Genomic DNA, 23,240 nt, shown 5'->3' with positions numbered 1-23,240 from the left:
CTTTGGAAGAACGTCATTAGCTCTGTAGGTCTTGATAGGATTATAATTGCATTGATTGTAGTAGCAACTGTAATTAACTTCTGCCTAGCTCTCTGTAGCTTACCCTTTTCTTATACATTTGTTTGTACTCCACAGGAACCCTGACATCATAATTACACAGCTAGGCAGTGGTGTACTATGATTTGAAACCTAATCCTCTAATCTCATGTTCTTTACTTTAGGTTAAGCTGCTTACCTTGAATGGATGGAAGTGAGAAAGTGAGGCCCACTTATTATTATTTCCTTTCCTCATGCCTGTTGTTTAAGGTCATTGCTCATCCATTTCTAGTTCCCTTTCATACTCTTGCTTACATATTTTGTTCCTTCACATTTCTTGTTTCCTCTTGGATCTCTTTTCCCCCTTTCAGTTTTGCTTGCCATTTTATTTTGTGCCAACCTAAAAACTTTTTTTGGTAAGGAGTTAATAAATATTTGTTATATTTAAAAATAATTTTGAATAGAATATTTTAGTCTTACCTTACTATAAAAGAGCTTAATTTAGGAAATGAGTGAGTTAAAAGTATTCCGTAAATGTAAGCAACCAATAAAAAAGCTAATCTAACCAATTAAAAAGCTAAAGAAGGTAGTCTACAGAGAAAATTCTCTTGGATTTTTTTTTAAAGGTAATTTTTGAAGGTTTTCATGTGAAACACATTTAGTACAGTTTTTACTGTCAAATTGTTACAGAGAACAAGGGTTCTTGTGTCATTGCAGGAAGGGATTCCAGGACATGTGAAGAACCATGCGAACAAAGCCAAGCACGCCATGGATTTATTAAAAGAAAGGAAATAGTATAGTACACTCTCAGGACGGTGTGAGAGTGGGCAGACCCAGGAGAAGAGCAACTGCTCCGATGAACAGAGAAATTTAGGATTATATTCGAATGAGGGTGCGAAATATTTAGTGGTAGTTTACAGGTATTCCCAGGCGGGTGCTTGCTGACTGCTCCTTTCCATGGAGAGGAGGGATTTTTTTTTCTTTATTTGGCTCTTGTGGGAACTGTCAAGGTGGCGTGTGTGTGTGTGTGTGTGTGTGTGTGTGTGTGTGTGTGTGGAGATTTTCCCTGCCCACAACGCTAACAATATTATAATCCATTACATTTAACTAAAGTTCACCTTGAGGGGCAAGATGGCCTCCTGGGTCTGCTCTTGGCCACCGGAAGCTAGTTCTGGCCCATCTGGTAGCTGTACCTTTTCCTAAGGTTGTCCTCAGCTCCTCATTCCTTTGTCTCCTCTCACCTCCTCCTGCCGTTCCTCCCCTCATCATACCTGCAGCCCTGTTCTTTCTGCCTCCAGTAACAAAATGGTTAGGTCAAGGGAATTCTCCCCCACTTTTTACAGATATGGCCTGTTTTCTAAATCCTAGTTTTGTATTTAGGCCAGATAAATATTGAAGCTGTAACTAGAAGGATTTTGATGTAGATAACTTTCAGTCTTGAACATTTCATAACCAACATTAATTGTAATTTCTTAAAGTTCTAAAAATAATGTCTGATCATTCTTTTAATTAGAAGTCAGAACATATCTCCAGCCCATATAAGTTTGACCTCATAAACTATGTTTAGAACCATTTTCATTTTTGAAAGTGCAGTTTTTCACAATGGGTCACCTTTATGCCAAGTCTTAATAAGTCTTTTCAGTGAAACCTGGTTTTAACAATTGGCGGATTTTAAGAATTGGAAAGTGAATGACAAGGAGGAATTCTAGGAGAGAACTATGCTTGCTGTGTTCGAAGTAATGTTTTCAAATGTCCACTGAAATGTATACATTCATGCGTATAAATTGTATCCTGCTTGTTCAGGCTCCCGTGCTACTGTCACCTGTCCTTGAAGCCTTCTCTGATCTTTCCCAGGAAAGGCGACCACTCTCTCATGGTGTCCCACTGTTCCTACAAACATTGATCAGACCACCACTGACACTTCATTTCAGTTATTTGTTTATAAGTCTGTTCTCCTTAAGCACTTAAGTCTCTTTAGGGAAGAAGTTATGTGGTGGCTGAGGACAGAATAGGTTTTTTGTTGGGCGGGGGGGTGGTGTGTATTTTGGGAGTCTTTATGTTGCAAGTATATATTGATAAAATTATATTTCATACGTGATTTTTAAGCTCATCTATAGTGCAAGACTTTTGTTTCAGTTATGCATATGTATGAATGTATTCTGTTGTGATATAAAGTGTTCATCTTCTTTGTTTTTTCTAAACGTTTGTACGCTGATTTCATTGTTGCCATTTCTATAGAAGGGAAAGGGCAATAGATGCGCCTATTATAACTGTGAATTTAAAGCCAACCAGCAAGCTCCAGAAGCCTCCCTCCCTAACCGCCTCCCATTTACAGGGCCTCTATACGGCCGCCAGTACAACTGTGTCTAACTCATCATTGGAGATTAAATGAAACGCACTAGGGACAGACATTTTTTAAAGATCCATAGATGGGACAACTCTCCAGTTTTCTTTGCTTCCCATCTCTCCTCTGTCACATTTTATGGTGGCTTGAGTTGAATAGTAACAGTAGGAAACTTGAAATTTTCTTTCACAATTTAAAGTGGGTAAACGTGGCTTACAAATTCCTGTGGCTTTTATTTTACTGTTCTCGTTTCTAGCAGCTCGAATACCATTTTGTAAGGTTTGTTATCTCTGCTTTCATCACCTGTCAGTAATTTCGGGAATATAGGTTTGAGCATGAGCAGTGATTAAGCTCTGTGTTGCTGCCATGGATGCTTTACATACTGAAACAGAAACGTACATAGCTTTATTGCTGTAAACACTGAAGCCTTGGAGCTACTTAACAAATTTAGAATTCAAGAATTGCAGTAAGATAGCCAGTGACCTGAGGAGTTCTTTTAAGGATCTGTACTCATGTGGAGTTATTGATGTGGGACTGCTTTGATTTTTGAGTGTTTTGATGTGCACTTGATTTAGATTATGAAAAATAAATTGGCACCACACAAGTCTCCCACTGTCATAAAAAGTACATCCACTTACAAAAGATATAATTAAAACATAGAATTAAATGCTTATGGTAATTTGCCTCCAGAAGGTGTCTCCATTAGGGTAAGAAGACATTTTGATTATGTGGATTATTTGTTACATGTATCCTTTGTTTAATATGATGACCTTGAAAATAATTGGCACTATTAGTTGTACTAGCAGTGCCGTGCAAATGGAAGAAAAATTGCCTAAGAATGTTTCATTCCAATAAATGTTTTCAGCTTTCCATCTTCCATAGCTCTGGATCATACATAAATTTCACATCATTATAATTATGGTGTAGAACCCCCCCTCCCCTTTTTTTGATATCAAAACATGAGTTTTGATATTAAGTAATCCTTAAACTTCTAGGGATTTGCACTTTGTATTATGACCTTATCTTAGCTTCCTTTCCAACCCACTTGCCTGTCAGGTAAGGTGTTGGCTTCATGCTTTGCGTCTCTGGAGAGGCATCTGGTACATCAGGACGTCAGTTGGTTCTCTTCACTGAGGCTTTGATTCATGTTTTGAATTCTGTCTTTTTGGACAGTTGATTCTTAACATTCTTTCCTTATTTTAATATCTCTTCTAGGTATCATTGTTTTAGTTAACATTTAAATTTGTCATACTTGCTGAAATCTTAGTAGCTTAAATTGTAATGATTGTGTATTTTGGAGTCAATTCTAACACTACACGTGAAGTTTTCCAATCTCGCCTTTGATTGAGCTGCTTCTAACATTTAACCCAACTTCTTTGTTTTACTTTGGTTTCTTTTCAAATGAGAATATTTCAAGGGAGGGTCACACTGCAGTGTCAATATCAGAGAATGCTTGCTTTCTTGGGAAGTACCTACATATGAGGAATGACACTGAATGGAGTAGAGGAAAACTTATGGCTGCATTTTTGTTTTTTGTAATTAAGTAGTTAAAAATGCCTGTGAAGGATATGTCAAACAATAGCTCCGAGCCTTTTGTAGAAAAACAGATTAATTGAGCATTCCTTTCTCATGTTCTTCAATAATATTCAAATTGAAATGACTAAATGTAACGTGAGAATTATCTGCAGCACAGTTACTCTTTTTTTCTTTTTGTTTGAATTGTGTGTCAGTCCTCTCCTGCCCTCTGTCCCCAGCTCCCAACACCATGTTGGATTGCTTTACTAGGAAGTTTTCCAGCAGCCTGATCTAGAGCTTAGGATTCAGGCGGGTCTTCTAAATGTGTAGTTAACAGGACTGGATTTGTATGAAATGAGCAGTTAAGTAAGAGACCAAGAAAACTTGGCATAAGGCCTCTGGTGGTGGTGGAGGTGGGTGGTCACATATTAAGGAAACAATGAATCGCCATTAAAATCTGGTGGGAGGAATAAAGTATTGAAGGAAAGTCTGGCTGTTTTGTTTATAGAGCCTTTAGACGAAAAAGAAATTAAAGGGGGGAAAAATAAACAATAGGAGTCTAAGTTGCCAGCCAGATCACTGCTGCTTCTGTAATGTGTAATGATATTCTAAAGCTAATTTGTACAAACCGCTTTAGCTTTGGGAACCAAAAGAGGGAAGATTGGTTTGTGTGTAGAAATGTAATTAATAAATTTGTAGTTTGTAGATAGTTTTTTCTGTCACTCAATATATGTGCTTATATTTCAGGGGTTGGTTCTTTTCTATTTTTGAATGACCATTATAATTGGCTTTCTGACATGTTGACAAGACTGGGCTTTCTATATGGGTGGGATGTTTTCCCTCAGCTCTAAAAGTGTTCAGCGCAGCACTGTAGGATTTGGAAAAGATTTTTCACTCTTGAAGATCCGTAAACAGCATTGAATATTGATTCAACTAGTATGGCAATTATTGTACAAAACGTGCTTGATTTTTTCACATAGGTTTTTCATCAGTATTGTGAATTCATAAATATGCATATAATTGTGAATTATATAAAAAAACTAGTCTTTAATTCAAAATTTTGTGATATATAATAATTATAGCTAATGAAATGGTTTACTAACATTCTTCAGTGAATTAGATCAAATGTAAAAACCAGCATGGAATCAGGGTTTTGTAGCATTTTATAAATAACTGCTAAAAGCCTCAGGCTTAAAATTAAATTTGTTTAAACAGGGCTGAATTTTCTGTGACACTTGTAAGTAACAACTTAGAACGATGTTTATTAAAGATGGCTAATAAATCCACTGAGACACATTGGATCATTATTTAGTGGAAATGAAATGTGAATGTGCATTTAAAATGGAAAAGATAAAAGATACCAGAAATATAATGTTTGAGTATGTCCCATTCTACATATAAGGCAATCTTCTTTTTTCACAGTTGTATTAAAATTGCATATCTCCGTTTTAATCCCTTCACATCTTTATCGCTGTCTCTTCAGTGGTCTCTGGTTATTATCAGTTGATCTGCTCACACTGAGCATCATTCTTCCCATCTGTTCTATTAATACTTACTCCTTTCATTTCTTATTATATGTGATTGAACTGATGTAAAAACTGATGTTTTCACTCTCTTTTTCTTCCAACTCCATTGTCTTGATTTCTTTTTCCCTCCCTTTCTCTTCAATGAAATTTGCAGTGGTCAGAAAATAAGTCAGCATTCATTGAGGGCGCATTCATTTTCCATCAGCGCTAGGCGTCAGTTGCTAACCAGAAGGGATCAAACAAAGAAGCAATGTGTGTGCGTCTGTGATTGTGGTCCTTGCTTCATGGTCCCTTCATAAGTACAGCATGTTCATTTTCAGCATAAATTTCCTCCAAAAACTATATAAAAAAACAAAACTTTTACATCTTTACTTCCTCAGCATGTTTCCCTGTTCCTCAGTTCTTGTTTCCTTTGCTTTCCAAAGACATGCCTTCTTTGAGACATCTCCTTTAGTTTTATTTTTTATTTTGTCAAATTTAAGTTTGTTTTGGATAGTAACAGTATTGATAACTGCACATATAATAGGTAATGATCTTCAGTATATGTTTTTATTCTATGGTTTGTAGATTTAAGGAGCTAATTTAAAACAAATTCTGTTTGAAAAAGAATTTTTATCTATGTATTAAATTGGTTAATTACATTATACAATTTTCAGGTATAACAATGAAACTTTTATTCTGCTAATCCATTTTAAAAACTAATTGTTCTGTGGCTGAATTTCCTTCCTTTCATCTTTGAAGGAGGGAGTTTTATATTATTTCCTACTTTGTCTTTAGTGTACAATATTTTCAATTAAAAAAAACCCAGACTATTGTTAGGTCTGCTGCTCTTTAATGAGTCATTGGATTGGAAAATAACTCATATCGTCAGGCAGAGATATGTTCCTCTATTTGCATGTAGATAGTGAAGATGAATAATTTATCAAATGTTATTAGTGGAGGCTGCATATTACTCAAGTCTCAGCAGGATATAATGAAATTTGTCTTACGCTAGTATGAAAATAGCATGCCTTTGCATAGTCATTATTGAACTTTTGGCATCTCTCAGAGAACTATTTGTTATCATGCCAGTCTTCCTCACCTCTTCATTAACTGAACTATGGATTAAAGAGTTCACCTTATCTTGAAAATCTGTGAAATCTGGTATGCCACATGCCTGCTTGACTCTAGCTATGTTTCTACATCAGAGCAAGAATTTTCAGAATGAATGAAGTATGTAATGTTTCTTATTAAAGTGATTAGTGCAAAAAGGGCTATGACTGATGTTTTTATTACTGATGGTTTTATTACTTCTGGTCATGAAAAACTGTATAGGAGATGTTTAAGCAGTATATCTTTCTGAAATGAAGGGGCGATGAAACATGCATATAATTGCTTAGAATCTTATTGCTGTGCTAATTACGTGTTTGAAGTTATTTTAAATAGTTGCTTTAAAAAAGGTGGCTTTGATTTGCTTGTGACATGATTGTGCGAGGAGGTCAACAGATCTCATAAGCAATGATAAAGTTGGACAGTCAAAAACAAACCATTTCAGCACTCTGGAAATTGACTAAAAGCATTTATCCAACTGAGAAGTGTTTATTCATGAAAACAACTGAACTTTGGGTAAGGAAATGTGAGCTTGTGCTGTTTGCCTTGGGCATTCCCATTTTCCTTGCTCAGCTCTATGGACAGAGTTGTTCAACCATGGTGAAGTAGGGTAAGCTTTACTGCTGCTACCAAGAAGGCTCAGTTAACTTGGAGAACTGTCAGTTGAAGTGGAGATTTTGATGGCAAGTGATAGGGAGGGTCTTGGCTTTACCCTCCTGAAGTTCTGTGTCTGTTTGGCCCAGAATGGACAGGTGGACTAGCCAGGGATTTAACATGAACTTCTGGGATGTGAGACAGAAACAGGAGGTTTGATAAATCCCTCAGACTGTTAAGCTGACTAGAGGTGGTGCACCTGTACAGCTTAGGCTGGAGTGGGCCCAATCCACCCACACTTCCCTGCCTGCTGGAGCCTGCATGCACATCTATGTGGTGGACCCAGAAAAGCCCAGGAGAAAGAAAAAGTTGAGGTGCACTTGAAAATGGCCCTAACTTTGAATGCCTTTACCAGCTCTTACAGAAATCCAACAGCAGATAGGAGAAATCTTGTTGGCACAAGGTATTTGATCAAATGTGTGACCAGTCTTGCTTAAGAGCTATACAGATACGGAATTGACCACTGGAAAGTTGTGCTTGGGGCAGGGGGAACCAAAACAAAACTAAGAAGGGACATCAATGACTAAATTGTAGAGAGACAGACTTCGTAGATCTAGTCAAGGTAAGTTACTAAACAAAAACAGCTTTTGGGCAGGGAAGAATCTGAATTGAGAGTTGCTACAAAATGTCTAAAATATCTAGTATTCAACAAAATATTATGATACATTCAAAGAAACCAAGTATTATCATATTTAGGGAAAAAATGCAATATAAATTGTTTTTGACTAAAAATCTTGGATTTAGTAAAGACTCCCAAGTACTAAGTGAAACCATGTTAAATCATGGTGACAGTGACTTGAAAGCAATCACAAAAAGGTAGACATTACTAAAAAGAGCCAATAGAAATCTAGAGTTGTAAAGGAGAGTAACTGAAGTGAAACGGTCGTTAGAAGTGCTCAATTGCAGATTTGAAGTGGCAGAAGAAAAAAATCAATAAATTTGAGAATAGGCCAATGGAAATTAGCCAATTGGAAAAACAGAAGAAAAATGAGGAGTGCCACAAAGACCTGTGGGACAACATGTAGCACACCAACAAGTATGTCATGGGAGTCATGTGACATGGACAGGACACAGGAAAAGTGCCAAAAAATTAATAAAAAATACTGGATGAAAACTTTCCAAATTTGATGCAAAACATGACCTTATGGATCAAAAAGCTGCATGAATCACATACAGGAAAATTGCAGAGATCCACAGCTAGATACGTCATATTCAAACTATTAAAAGACAGAGAAAATCTTGAAAACATAAAAGAGAAATGACAAATTATGTACAGGGGAGCAACAATAAGATTAGTAATTGACTTCTCATTAGAAACAATAGAAATCAAATGTAGTAGAATGATATATATATATTGCTCAAAGAAAAAATAACTGTCAACTAATAATTCTGTATCTAGCAAAGGTATCCTTCACAAATGAAGCACAATAAAAACGTTCCCAAATTTAAAAAAGAATTTGTTGCTATAAAACTTTCTTTAGAAAAAATAGTAAAAGTTTTTCAGACAGAAAGGAAGTGGTACCAAATGATAACTTCAGTTCTCAGGAGGAAATGAAGAGTGCTAGAAATGGTAATTATGTAGGTAAATATAAAGTACTATATAAATATATGTATTTCACATTTTCTCTTTAAAGACATACAGTTGTATAAAACAATATAGCACTATGTTTTTGCGCGTATACCACTATAAATGTGTGTGACAACAGTAGCACAAAGGAAGAGGAGGGAAAAAAATGGCAGTTGGATAATTGAATATCCATATACAAAAAATGAACTTAGACCTTTACTATATACAAAAAGTAACAAAGGGGATCCTAGACCTAAATATAAGAGCTAAAACAAAACTTCGGGAAGAAAATGTAGGAGAACTCTTTATGCCCTTGGGCTAGGCAAAGAGTTCTTAGATACAACAGCAAAAGCGTGAGCTATAAAAGACAAAATTGATTATTTGAACTTTATTAAATTGAAAAACATTTACTTTTCAAAAGATACTATCATGAATGTGATAGACTGAGAGGAAATATTTTGAAATCATTTATCTAATAAAGTTCTTGTAAGTAGAATGTATAAAGAATTCTTACAACTCAATAAGACAAATACTCCAATTAAAATATTGGAGTAGACATTTTTATTAGGATTTTTTCCAGAGAAACAACCAATAGAACTCTGTGTGTGTGTGTATGTTTATAAAGAGATGTATTAGAAGGAATTGGCTCACACAATTATGGAGGCTGAGAATTCTAAAGATCTGCAATCAGCAAGCTGAAGACTCAAGAGAGCTGCGGTGTAGTTTCAGTCCAAGTTCAAAGCCCTGATAATCAAGAGAGCTGATGGTGTAAGCTCCAGTTTGCTCGTGGGCAGGCACAAGACCCAAGCAGAGCTGATATTTCAGTCTGAGTCTTTCAGGCTGGAAGATGACCAGTCAGGCAGGAGGCGTTCCCTCCTACTTAGCTTTTTTTTGTTCTGTTCAGGTCTTTGATCAGATAAGGTTCACCAGTGTTAGGGAGAGCCGTTTGCTTTACTCAGTCCCTTGATTCATATGTCAGTCTCATCCAGAAACACCATCACCAATGCATCCAAAATAACGTTTAGCTAAACGTCTGGGCATCATGCGTCCCACTCAAGTTGACACATAAAATTAACCATCACAGCATTTTACCAAACAGGACATACAAATGGCTCATAATCACATAAAAAGGTGCTCAACATCACTGGTCATTACTGAAATGTGTATTCATTCAAATGACAATAATATACCACTATAGACCCACTAGAATGGCTGTTGTCAAAAAAGTTACAAATGAGGTCTTGGCAGTGATGTGGAAAAACTCAAACCCTCATACATTGCGTAAAATGGTATCACCAATTCAGAAAACAATTGTTTCTTATAAACTTAAATATAAATTTACCGCATGACCTAACAATTCCATTTGTAGGAATCTGTCCAAGAGAAATGAAACCATACATCCATACGAAGAGTTATATGCAAATATTCATAGAAGCATTATTATAATAGATATTAATTGGAAACAATTCAAATGTCATCAGCTGGTCAACAGATTAATAAAATGTGGAATATTTGGTATGGGAACAGGGATGGACTATAAATAAGCTTGAGGGAATTTTTGGGATGATAGAAATTTTCTAAAACAGGGTTTTTGTGATGATTGTACAACTGTATATTTATTAGGTTGGTGCAAAAGTAACTGCGGTTTAGAAGGTTAAAAATAATTGCAAAAACCACAATTACTTTTGCACCAACCTGATAAAAATGATTGAATTGTATGTTCACAATGGGTGAATTGCATAGGATTTACCTCAGTAAAGTTATGAAAAATAATGTGTATGTACATAATGAGCAAATGATAAAGTAAACAGAAAATAATAATTGGGGAATCTGAAAGGGATGGGAATTTTTTGTACTATTCTCCCATCATTTCTACAACTCTACAGTTATTCAAAATTATAAAAATTGTAATGGCTCTTAAAAGTGGTCTAATTTTCTTTTGTCATGTTTTTCAAAAGCAACTTCAAAAACTTTTGTCTGTTTTTAAAAATGCAATCATAAAGTGTCATTTTCTCTCAGCTTGTTTATTCTTCACGTCTTTGATTTGCTGTTTGCTTTTAGCCGATAATCTGCTTTTGCATTTCCCCCCTGTAGTGCAAAACTGGCCTGCAGGCCCAGTGCCCAGGGGACCCATTCCTGCTTTTTACATTTGTCTGGTCTTTGCTGGGAGCATACCTTGTGGAATGACATTCTGAGGATGTGTGTTCCTCTCATCCGTGCAGTAAAATGTGCCGGTATTATAAGCAAAGCACTTTTGACTGTAGGACGTGAACACAGCTGTTTTTCCCTTTGGCATTATTTTTCTTAGGTTCGATAATCACATCTTCTCCTGGTTGGGTGTTTTTTTATTTTTTTCCATAGAAGAAAAAAGTTAAATGCAAGTATTAACACATTTGATGAGAGTAGGGAATTAACGTGAAGTTGTGTGACTCATGCTAATATATATTTATGCTTTATTCGAAGGTCACTCTGTGAGGCTGCTGGGTCAGAAAAAGGATAATGGAAAACGGTTGGGGGGAGCACGACTGGATTTGCCTAAGATTAGGAAGAATCCACTGATAGAAATCATTTCCATCAATACCGGGTAAGCACTCAAACTTATACAATACTCAGTATACTCCATGAATTCAGTTTTTTTGTTTTTCCTGGACAGGTGACAGAAAAGTAGTTGAACATTTTCATGGGGAAGAAAAATCAAAAAGCTCTATAGCACATGATTATAGTTCCCTCTAAAATGTTCAGATAACATTTGCAAGAAGATTTTGTATCTTTGACTAATGTTATTCTAACTTCTTTTTGGTAATAACATGGATTTCTTTTTCCAGCTGTGCCCTTGGTTTAAGTCTTTTTTAAAAAGAGTATTTTATTCTGTGCAATGGTTAACATACCCTTCATTTTTGACTATGTTTTCAATAGGGTGATAGTAAATACTGCCCAAGGTACTAACCATGTTTTGATTATTTACTGTCTGAAATACATATTTTGAAATGTCACCCATATGAGCTTTAAAGTGAAAATAAGCATTGCAACGGAAAGTTAAGGACTCTTAATCTCCTCGTCTTAGAATCTGAAGTTCTTCTGCCTGATTATAACTCTTGGTGTACTCATTCATATTTGGTTTTGTTTGCCTTTATGGAATTTGGTTCCTTTAAATTTTGACTCCCCCTGGAAAAGTCATGTGTTTCCCACTTTAATCTATGTTATTGTAGTCTGGTCCTTAAATGGTGGGAGTCCGTCCATCTGTCCATTCACACAGCGACTTCACAAATCTAAGCTCTTCTGCTCCTTTTTGATTTCATCTTCCTTTCCTGTTTTTAGAAATTGTTCCTCCGTCCATGACTTTCTTTGTACTTTTTTCCTGTTGAGAGCAGGTGAACTGACCTTGCCTTGTACAGCACCTTGCCACCTCTCTCTAAACCAGGCTCTTCATTTCCTCTTGCATTATTGTAACTATGTTGTTGCTGTTCCCCTTTTCTCTAGTCTTACCATTTTCTGGTTAATTCTTCACACTGCTGACAAAGACCAGGGAAGGTGGAAGAACTCGTTTGGTTTCTTTCCTAAAAGCCCCATGAGGTGACTTTTAGTAGACTTGTATTATTTGTCATAGAAGCGTGTCTGGCCTTCAGTGTTGAAGATTCAGAAACCTGGACTTACCAGCTGAGATACTAGGGATTAAATCAGAATATAACAGTCAGAAGTGTAGTTATTACACTGATCAGCGTGTCTAATATATTTTCTTTCTTTCTTTAATCTGAGTTAAATTTTAAGCATAAGTCTGTTTACTATTCCCTCTGTCTCAGTTATTGTTCTCCTTCCTTCAGATACGCATTTTTTTTTTTACTCCTGATTTCCTATGTAAAATTGCAGCATCCCTACATTCCCTCTCTACCATATTTTTCCGTATTTTTCTCTATAACACTTCTCACCATTGAAATTGTCTCCCCTCACTGGCATGTAATAAACTCCATGATGGCAGACTGGAGTGTTGACTCTCTTGTTTACCACTGCATACTTAGTATGCAAAAGAATGTACATGGTAGGGCTTTAATAAATATTTGCTTAATGAATGAGCCATCGAGTTGTGCAATTTTAAAGTTTAATGGTATTATGCTAAATTCTCTTCCCAGTTCAGATTACCTTGCCAGTGGGACAGGAACAGCAAAGTCAAACTCTTTCCGAGAATCTCTCTCTCTCTTGCACTCGTGTGCTTTTTTTTTTTTTTTTAATGCAGAATTGATCACTTTTTTCTGGCAAGACATATTTAAGTATGTAGATATGTTAGGGTCTGTCAAACGCTAGTGTGTTAGGATCCATTTGGTCTCTACAAAGTGACTTTGCAGCTACTTGGACCTACTATCTATTTTAACAGTTTTAAAAGATGTGTTACTGTTCTAGTCTTTGTGTACTTCTCCATTTTGTCGCTCCCCACTGTGTACTTCAGTATCCGGTCATACTGAACTACTTGAAATTTTCAAACTCAAGGTTCTTCTCTGTCTTTACGCCAGGCTTCTGTGCATGCTCTGGGATTTCCCCACTTGTCTTCTCCTTTCCCCATTCCCTTTGTCGAGACTCTTCCTGTGGGCAATATGTGTCCCTTATTTTGGGTAGCAGCTTGTTCCTTCCTCTATGACTGGGCTAAATCTCCCCTTCCATTGTGCACATATAACATTCCCTATTGATCTTGATTGTGGTGCTTCTCAGACTGTATAATTTTATTTTCCATTAAATTGTAAGCGTCTTGGGTTCTGAAAGTATTTCACTTATCATTATATTATTTATTATCTCTGAGTTCAGTGTATAGTCCAAAGTGAGTACTTAATACATATTTGTGGAATAAATGTTTTATTTTAAAGCCATTACTATGTTTTGTTGCCACACATTTTTAAAAAATTTGTTTTAGGAAGCCATTTTAAATAGCATTAAGTTAAAAGTTTTCATGTGTTATTTGAATTTCTCTTCTGCTGGATTAAGTATTTCTTAAAATGAGGCTACACTATAAACTTTTAAAAAGCTCACTGGATATTTGCTATGCACTCTTCATCGTCTCATGTCTGTCATGTCACATTATAAAAGTGACCCTTAGTAAGCACATTAGCAGATTTGCTTTTGATATTAAGAGAATTCATTCCCTACTATCTCTAATTAAGATTTGACTTTCAATGCTGCCTGACTACTAATCATTTTCCTGAATGACTTGTAGCCTTATCATTTGCTCTCAGATGAAAGCATCTCCATGAGTGTTTGTCCACAGTATCACTCTTAACATCTTTGGTTGAGTTTTATTTTTATACCTCTAGTGGAGCTCATTGCTTTTTTTCACTCACATTTAAATGTTTTAAAAGAGTTATACCCATAATTATTTCTTTCAAAAAAATTATCCTTGTCAAAATCTTGATACTTTTCAAAGTTTTATTGCTTTCAAATTAATTATGAACTTACAAGTTTCATATAAATTTTCCAATTTTCATTTAGGAAAAACATCCCATGTACACCAAGTTATATTATATGCATTAGTAAATTATTGAAGTTACCATTAGACTCTACAAAGTTCTTATGCTTTGTTACATTTCTGACTTAAAATGTAAAAGGAATACATTAGTTGCTTTAGCCAATGAAGAAGTTAAAAATTTCAGATCATGTTTGGGTTTGGATGAGCTGAGAGGATTACTGATTTGATCACACTGTGTATAATAAGGGGTTCCTTTTGTGTCTTAAATAACATTGACCTTTTATCTTTATACCCTCTATTAATTTTATGTTCAGTTGTTCATCTGTATTTATGTCTCTATATTGAGTGTAAACATTTTAGTCTGCTTGGATTATTGTTCCAGTTTACAGTGCCGTTTGTGTTTTCTGAGGTAGGCTTCTTGAGGTCAGCTGCCACTTGCCTAATACAATTCTTATTTCCAGACTGTCCCTTATGTGGTAAAGGCTCCCTGTAGAGGAAACATGATAGGGACTTGCTTCTATAGTAGGATGATAAGACAGCTATATGGACATGCCTCTGAAAAACACGCGAGAATAAAGTTCATGAGAAATGCTCATGTCTGTTGTGTGCTTGCTGTGAAATGTATACTTTTTCCTGTATGTACTCCTAGAAACAGCATTATGAGATTTTTTTTAATAGATGAGGAAACTAAGGTACAGAGAGTTAAGTGACTTCATATTGTCATGCAGCTAGTAAATGACGGAGACTGAGACTTCCCTGTTTGCTCCATCAGATACTTTTGTGGATTCAAGGGAGCGAGGAATCTTAGCTGGAGTGGTTGGCAGAGAGGGATCTTGTGGGAGCAGAATAAGCTTGACATTATAGTGACTCCTGAAATGGGCCCTGAACGATATATAGGTAGAATTTTGATAATTATCTATGGAAGTGTGTTTGGTTCCTATTGCTATTATAACAAATTACCACAAACTGTGTGGCTTGAAACAACACAAATTTATTATCTTATAGGCCTGGAGGTCAGAAGTCTAACACACATCTTACAGTGCTAAAATCAAGGCTGTTGGAGAGAAATCTGTTTACTTGCTTTTTTCAGCATCCATCAGCCACCTATGTTTCTTGCTTATGGTCTCCTTTTACCATCTTCAAAGCCAGCGACACTGTATTTCTTTGTGTCTTTCGTAGTTACCTTTCCTACTGACCCTGACTCTCCCTTTTTTCAGTGATTACATTGTGATTCATAGGGGCCACCTGGACAATCAAGGATTCTTTCCCCTTTTTAATGCCAGCTGATTAGCAACATTAATATCATAGCAACTTTAATTCCCTTTTGGTATGCAAGGTTCTAGGGGTTGGTTTTGGATAGGTACAAGAGAAAATTGTAGGTAGAGAAAAGAAAGAACAAAAGCGCAGGAGTGGACCAGGTATTTTATGAAGTAGGTAACTTTGTCCAGTTTGTCTGAAGTTTCCAGTATACATAGGGAAAAGTGGGATACATTCTCTTTTGTGTGAAGAATCTAATTGCCTTAGAGTGAGAAATTACACTTAATTCAGTGGTCAAGGAAAAGGAGAGCCACTGAAATCTGGGGCAGAGGTGAGAAATAATCGTAGGGAGGCATTAGCAAGGTTATTCTGGGACCAGCTTGTAATGTGGATGGATACAAGGAGACCACTGAGGGGGCTGTTAGCCTCCCAGCCAGGAAGGAGCGGGGCCTGAGTGGTAGTTGTGGGACTGGAAAGCAAGGATGGCAGCCAGTTGTGGGAATGGTATTAAAACACGGGCTTTGACCGACTCTGGTGGAATTATTTGTAACCATGGATTTGGAAGTTCCAAAGAATGGATGGAGATAGAAATATAAGGCAAAAGAAAAGCTTTAGTTGGAGGGGTGAGAGTGAATGAGGTCACTAAAGGTGAGTGGTCAGTGCCTATGTCTAGGAAATAGGAGGAGACAGAGGCAGCCTCTGTGTAGTAGGACTCAGGGATGGAAGTTTTATGACTGTGGAGTGACATCCTGTCAGTTGCTTATGACCCCTTAAGGAGAAATAATACTGGGATAGGGGAACCATTTTAGTACAGTGGGAAAATTAGAAACCAGGTTAGAAATTAGTAAGTTTTGCTACAGGAAGATTACTCTCTTGAGGAGTTTGGCTATAAAGTAAGAGAGGTGGTCCTTAGAGAATATATATATATATATATATATATATATATATATATATATATATTATCTGAGCTAGTTTAGAGGCAGGTGGGTAAAAACTTGAAATACAGAGGGTGCCAGAAAAATGTATACACATTTTAAGAAAGGAAGAAAAACCTATTAAAATTGTAATACTCAATGTATACCCATAAAAAAAGATGAATACAAGTCATGTGTATACATTTTTTTTGGCACCCCCAGTACATTGATGGGAGAAACTGTTTAAACCGGATCGTGGATACAGATAGAAAAGTAAGCCTTGGAAAGGAAGGGCACTTTTGTGCTTCCTTAGATGTTCTAGGAGTAGAGGACCTGAAGAAGTGTAAGTGTACAACTTACCATTTTATTTTTCTTAAAGTTCTTGACGACTTTAATGTGGTTCAGGTCTTTCTTGCTATCAGGCAAAATAAAGGGCAGCATTTCACTATTATGTCTCTTTATATTTTAGTTAATATACTGCAGTCTTTGGATTACTGTGACTTGTGCTAGGGCCATTTCTCGATTGGAACACACCCCTGCGCCCTGCCCGGGACGTGTCAGTGTTTTTCTTCCCCCGCTTCCTCCCTCTGATGGTGAAGTTCAGCTGTTACTCTACCTTACATATTTTTTATAAACTGGCAGTTACATCTCATGTGAGAGTCTCATTAAAAATTTGGCCAGAAATAATAATTTCTGAGATAAAGATTTGAAACTCGAAGATTCATGGCAGAATGTTTCATTCTTCTCATTGAATCAGTAGAGTGAGGTCATAATTCTGAAACACAACAGAGTAGGATCTGTGTGGATATTTATGTAGAAAAGTATCAATTTCACTTACATGTGGAATCTGAAAAACAAAGTAAATGAACAAACAAAACAGAAACAGACTCATAGCTGACGGTTGCCAGATGGGAGAGGGAATGAGAAGGTGGGTGAAAAAGATGAAGGGATTAAGAAGTACAGATTGGTAGTTACAAAATAGTGATGGGGACATAAAGTACAGCACAGGGAATATAGTCAATAATATGGTAATAACCATGTATAGTGCCAGGTGGGTACTAGACTAGTCAGGGTATCACTTCGTAAATTATATAAATGTCTAACCACTATGCCGTACACACGAAACTATAAAATAATGTTGGATGTCAACTGTGACTGAAAACAAAGAGAAAGGTATCAATCAACTAAGTGCTATGGGCAACATAACGGAGTCTGCATGTGCATCCACAAAAGTAGTGAGCTGAGGTTGAAAAGCTCATTTTTTTTTTTTTTTTTTGGTCAGAGGACCCCATTTATGTGATTGCCTTATATTTTCTACTACTGAGAGTGGAGTGTAGAGACAGAAGATAATATAGGGGACAAAAAGTAAAAAAAAAATCAGAAATTGGACGATAAAGAAAAATCTGTGTTTTATTTTGGCTTTTTGGTCACTGTTAAAGTTATCATTTTTGACAATACCTTGGCAGTTTTCGTTCTTCGAAAGCTGAGAGTTGAGTGCTGCTTAGCAGTTCTGATACAAGTTTCATCATTTTTCAGATACTATTATTAGGTTATCCTGAGTTTGAAGGGATAATCCTCTTCTGGGCTAAACACATCTTAGAAAATACTGTCTGACCTTGTAATACTTTACTGATACTTTTTCTTTTAAGATTTATCTTGTCTTTCTTGTTATTTGCTATCTGTCAGACATAAAATGATGATATATGGGAACCTTTAAAGGGAATCTAATTTTCTTTGAGATTATGTACTTGAATTTATTATCATTTTTAAAAGTATCTGTTACTTTTCCCCCTTTGTGACATCTTAGCTCCTGGAAAACAAACAAACTTGGATGTTTTCACTTTCTTTCTATAATGTCCAGAGTTTATCAGTCCCTATTCCAATGCTAGATACATAGTGCTCTTCCAAGTACATATTTGAATGAATGAATGAAATAACAAGAATGCAAATTTATTTCACATATATGAAGCTGCTTTTAGAGAAATATAATTACTACTAGTGACATTTTATCTTTCTCGTTCTAATGATTAAAACATAAAATAGTTATTAGATATTAATTATAATAATTAGTTATTAATTATAATAGTTGTGAAAATGTAATTATTATGTGCTTACCATAATACCTGGTATTGTGTTAGATATTATGATATATACAAACAAACATTTCTCAGATCAACAAGTAACTAACATCCACTAAAATAATCCAAACCAGGCAGCTATAAACACAAGAGTTAATTGCAGCTCCTGCGTGGAGAGGATTTGTATCTCATTCTGTTCTGTATTCTGGGCAATGCTGTCAGGTCGCAGCATGACACTCTCTCTAGGTGGTGACTCTTTAGACCTCTGAATTTAAGAGCTGTGAGATAACTCAGATATCCTCTCACTGTCCCTCCAGGAGATGCAGTGGCAGCAACACGGTAAAAAGGTATCCTTTTCCTTGATCTTTGTCATCAAACAAGACTACTGTGCACAGTGGAAAACAGAAGCCTCAAATGCTGTCTTTTTTATGGTACTCTTAAATTATAGCTTTTCAGAAAATTGCATTCCTTAAAAAAACGATTTTTAGAGGTATTTAACTGGAACTGCTCTTTATAAAGCTTGAATTAGGGTTCCAAAGAGATCCTGTTAGAAATTTGAATATAGGTGGTTTCGTCCTTATACTCAGGCGAATCTTTCTAATATTTTGGGAAAGTAAAATTTGGGGTGTTTTACATTAGAATCTCTTTGAAATGACTATATATTTCGTATATTCAATAATGATTCACTTAATCCTTAAAGCTTAGCATGGTGTCAAGAAATAAGACCTGCTTATTTTTTTTAGTTCATGCTGTACTGTTGTTCACATATCCTCGTTGTATAAAGCCATGGTCTTGTTCGGAATCTACTTTCTTGAGAATAGCTGCTGCCACCTTGGTGCTGCCCTCAGGCAGTATCCCAAGATGAAACATTTTCCTGAAAGACTTCAGCACACTTTAGCATCATTCATTTACTTTAAAATTATGAGTCAATATCTCTTTTTATATATTGGGCACTGATGACTGCAAATTAACCTAAGCCAATTTTGTCATGCATAGCTCTTAGGGATTTTTTTTTCTCTGATAGATAATAGTAGCTACCAATGAGGATTAGTTGCTTTCCTATACACCAGCTGTCAGGTTATAATGAAAACAAGTCCCCGTCCAAAATCTGCAATAAGAATTTATTAAGCAAGGTGGCACAGCCCAGCTGTTCTTGTGAGCTTGGTGAAGTCCTAATTCTCTTCTCCTTTAGGTGATAAAATCAGACCTTGCCTGAAAGCTTCCTTTTAGCCAGTTGAGACAATATTGTCAGCCTTAGGCAAAGAGAACCCTCTACACAATGTCTACACAGTGTGCGGGGAGGGAGAGGAGGGACCAAGCCAGGACAATACCTGCAGGGTTCCAGCCAGTGCTACCCAACAGCTGCTCTGTGGACCAGTGGCCCGGGATTAACTATTGATGGCTGGTCTGCAGCAAGTATAGAAATCGAGAGCAAACATTTTAGAAACTTTCAAGGCACTTTATCATTGCTGCAATGTCTTATAATTCATTTTCACTGTACTTTACCAAAAAAAAATATTAATTTACAAGAGGTTGGAAATAAAGCTCACGGTCTGTCACTATAGATAGTTTGAGAAGCATTGGTCTTGGCTAGTGTGCTGCAAGGTTCTTTACCCTAACCTGGAAAGTATTTAGCCAGTCCATTTATCTTGAGAGCCTCTGATTTCACCAATGACATCCCATTTCTATTATCTTTTATATTGTTAGTATTTAACCACTACTTTCACAAATGAAAACTTATTTCTGTCATTTGTTATGCTAATTTGCAAAGCCACTGCTGTTGACCAAAGATAAAAGACAGCTAAAACTTATCAACAACGTAGATCGCAGCTTTTCTTACTAAATACTAGCAAAGAGAGACTGTTCTTAAAGGTGTAGCTTAAAATTACGCGCACATTTTTTATTATGCTTGCTACATTAAATTCTTTTAAAAGTAAATTATAGACATCCAAGCATGGCCCATGAGAAACTTGAATGTAGAGGTTGTAACTATTCTTTTGGCACATCCCTAAGGTGAGCAGAGACCTGTTGCTATTCTTGGTTTTCTGTACGCTTAAGGAGACCCGGAACCTTATCTCTTGATCTTGAGCCTGGAATGTGGCTCCAGCCTGTTCTGAGCAGTGAAATCCTTAGTACGTTGGAGAGAGCTCTCTGCTTGGGGTTTGGAGTCATACACACTTCTCTTTTCTAGTTGCGTGACAAATAAGTTAGATACTCTTCACAGCTGATCTCTTTTCTAACATGGGAGCATGCTACCTACTGTATGTGTAGCCTGACACATTATGGGCAGTTTAATACGTGTTTTCCTTAGAATGTTGATGTTGCTATATTCTATAGTTGACCACAATTCTCCAAGATCCTTTCTCCCCTTCCTTTCTCTTTCTCTTTTGTACTATTTAGGCAAGACATTTGCTGGAAATGGAATTTAAATTCAGGTGCTTATCCAATTCATCATCAGCTCATCAATCTCCTACTTCATTTGTTCAGCTTTAAGTGACTATTTGAAAAATAAACTTAAAAAAATTAATCTTTGTTTCTCCCATAACTTCTAGTACAATGTCTTGCTCACAGTATTTACTCCATAAATATTTTAGTATTTGAGAATACTAAAATATTATTCAGTGACAGCAGTGTTACTTAAATGCAAAGTTTTTTCTGGCTGATCTGGGATATAATTCTAATTACTTCTCTTTTGCTGTAGATGATTCTTTTGTAGAAAAAAGGATATGTTAATTTGGACTATGAATGAAGTGAAACTTAAACAATTAAATGTGTGAAATTGAAGTATTTATGGCAATTCTGAACTTGTTACATTTTTACTTTTATCCAAAAACCCGTGGTTCTGAAATTTGTAGCTTTGTTGATGTCTTCCATGAAATCCCCACATACCTTATTTTCACTTCAATATTGTACACATGAAATACTAAAGCAGTTTTATTATTACTGTATTATAAAACTATACTTGGGAAAGATCATTCATAAGAACAGTGGATGGCACTATTGGCTCATACCTGTGCAATAATGATCAAGTTGCCGAACTTTCAAATGCTGGTTAAATAGATGCCTTTAAGTAAGAGGCACAGGTAAACATTTTAGGCAGTATTAGGATGGGGATTTAATCTTAAGTTTTATAAATTCTTTATGTAACCATTGTTGTATATAAACTTTGAAATTAATACATAACTTTCTTAGAAATTACATATAAAGAAATGACTGGTTTCTAATAATCACTTCAAATTCTGTCATGTTATAAGCTATACCATCGTGCTAAGAAGTGCATCTTACCACTTTTCTGATAAAATTATTTAGTTTAAGGAAGGGAAAATGAATTTGAATGAAAAAGCAAAAATGTAAAGATGCTCAAATTTACGCACACCATTAAGGAAACCTTAGATAGAAATTAATTGAGTAGAATGGTTACCACTTTCTTCAGATTAGTTCATAGATTGTATGGTGAGGATATACATTAATTATAAATAATAATAAATGCTCTTACAGTTCAGAAAGTTGACTGCTTTATTTTATGTATGTGAGACATTTATGTTTGCCCTTTAAGAAAACTAAGCAGCCCTGCATCTTGACATTCATTTATTCAACAAATAAATGTGTTTTAACATTTTTTAAGTGCAGAGGATAGAAAGATGCTTCATTGATGTCTGCCATTGAGAATCCCACAGGATAGAGAGTAAAGCAAGCACAAAACAATTAAATTATAACATTGTAAGTATAGTAGTATAGAAGTAAACAAAGTTATCTTAGGACCTTGATGGATTGTTTGGATGAGTCAGAGAGATCTCCCCTAGAAAGTGGATATTTAGGCCATGTCTGAAGTTCATCTCATACTGTGTTTCCCCGAAAATAAAATCTAGCCAGATCATCAGCTCTAATGTGTCTTTTGGAGCAAAAATTAATATAAGACCTGGTATTATATTATATTATATTAGACCCAGTCTTATATATATTATGTAAGACCCAGTCTTTTTTTTTTTTTTTCTTCTTCTTCAAATTTCCAGTTATATAATGAACAAGTCACGAGGATGGAATGTACATGGTGACTATTATTAATAATACTGTATTTCATATTTGAAAGTAGCTAGGAGAGTAGACCCAGTCTTATAATAAAATAAGACCGGGTCTTATATTAATTTTTGCTCCAAAAGACACATTCTAGCTGATGGTCCAGCTGGGTCTTATTTTGGGGGGAACACGGTGGTGGGTTCAAAGGCAATTTCAGCAGGGGGAACTCTCTCCCCTCCCATGAACAGTGGTATTGAATTGTGAAAAGCCATGTCTTATACAGAGAAGATAAGTGGGTCAGTGTGGCCATGTTTTGAATAAGGGATGGTAGGAGAAAGGTTAGAAAAAGGTAGCCTGAGAATGCTTGAGTTCAAACTTAGCCTCATCATTTTGTCATTTGCTGTGTGACATTGCATAAGTTATTCAACCCCTCTATAGGTCTCAATTTTCTCATCTATAGAATGGGGATAATATTATTGTTGTGAGAATGAAGAGATCATCTTTTTAAAGTAATTAACACAATACCTGGCTCAGAGTATTCAATATTATTATTATTTAGTTTATTACTATCACAATTACGCAGAAGACAAATCTCAGGCTTAATAAGATTGGAGTTTGCTTAAGACCATGAAGTAGTAAGTGGCAGAGTCATGACTTGAACCACATCATCTCACCAGTTCTTATAAACCACAAGTGGCTTTAAGCCCAGTTTTCTACCCTTGCATTGGAACTGTAGTTATTTAGCTAGTTGAAAGGCTAGTCAGTTAGAGCTAAAGTTTGAGACTAATGTAGAG

At 35.9% G+C, this 23,240-nt stretch overlaps 1 protein-coding gene across 4 annotated transcripts in view; it reads left to right on the top strand.

Annotated features, from left to right (window-relative positions):
- CDKAL1 (CDKAL1 threonylcarbamoyladenosine tRNA methylthiotransferase) overlaps positions 1-23,240 on the top strand; it is a 615,432-nt gene that overhangs the window by 207,910 nt on the left and 384,282 nt on the right. For all 4 annotated transcript variants that reach the window (XM_019734279.2, XM_019734280.2, XM_074335173.1 and 1 more), the window contains exon 8: positions 11,195-11,315. In XM_019734279.2, coding sequence (XP_019589838.2) covers positions 11,195-11,315 — 121 coding nt within the window. The remainder of the gene's footprint in view (positions 1-11,194; positions 11,316-23,240) is intronic.

The sequence above is a fragment of the Rhinolophus sinicus genome, linkage group LG06 (assembly GCF_036562045.2).
Source record: "Rhinolophus sinicus isolate RSC01 linkage group LG06, ASM3656204v1, whole genome shotgun sequence".
NCBI lineage: Eukaryota > Metazoa > Chordata > Mammalia > Chiroptera > Rhinolophidae > Rhinolophus > Rhinolophus sinicus.
This window is presented reverse-complemented; position numbering and strand designations above follow the sequence as displayed.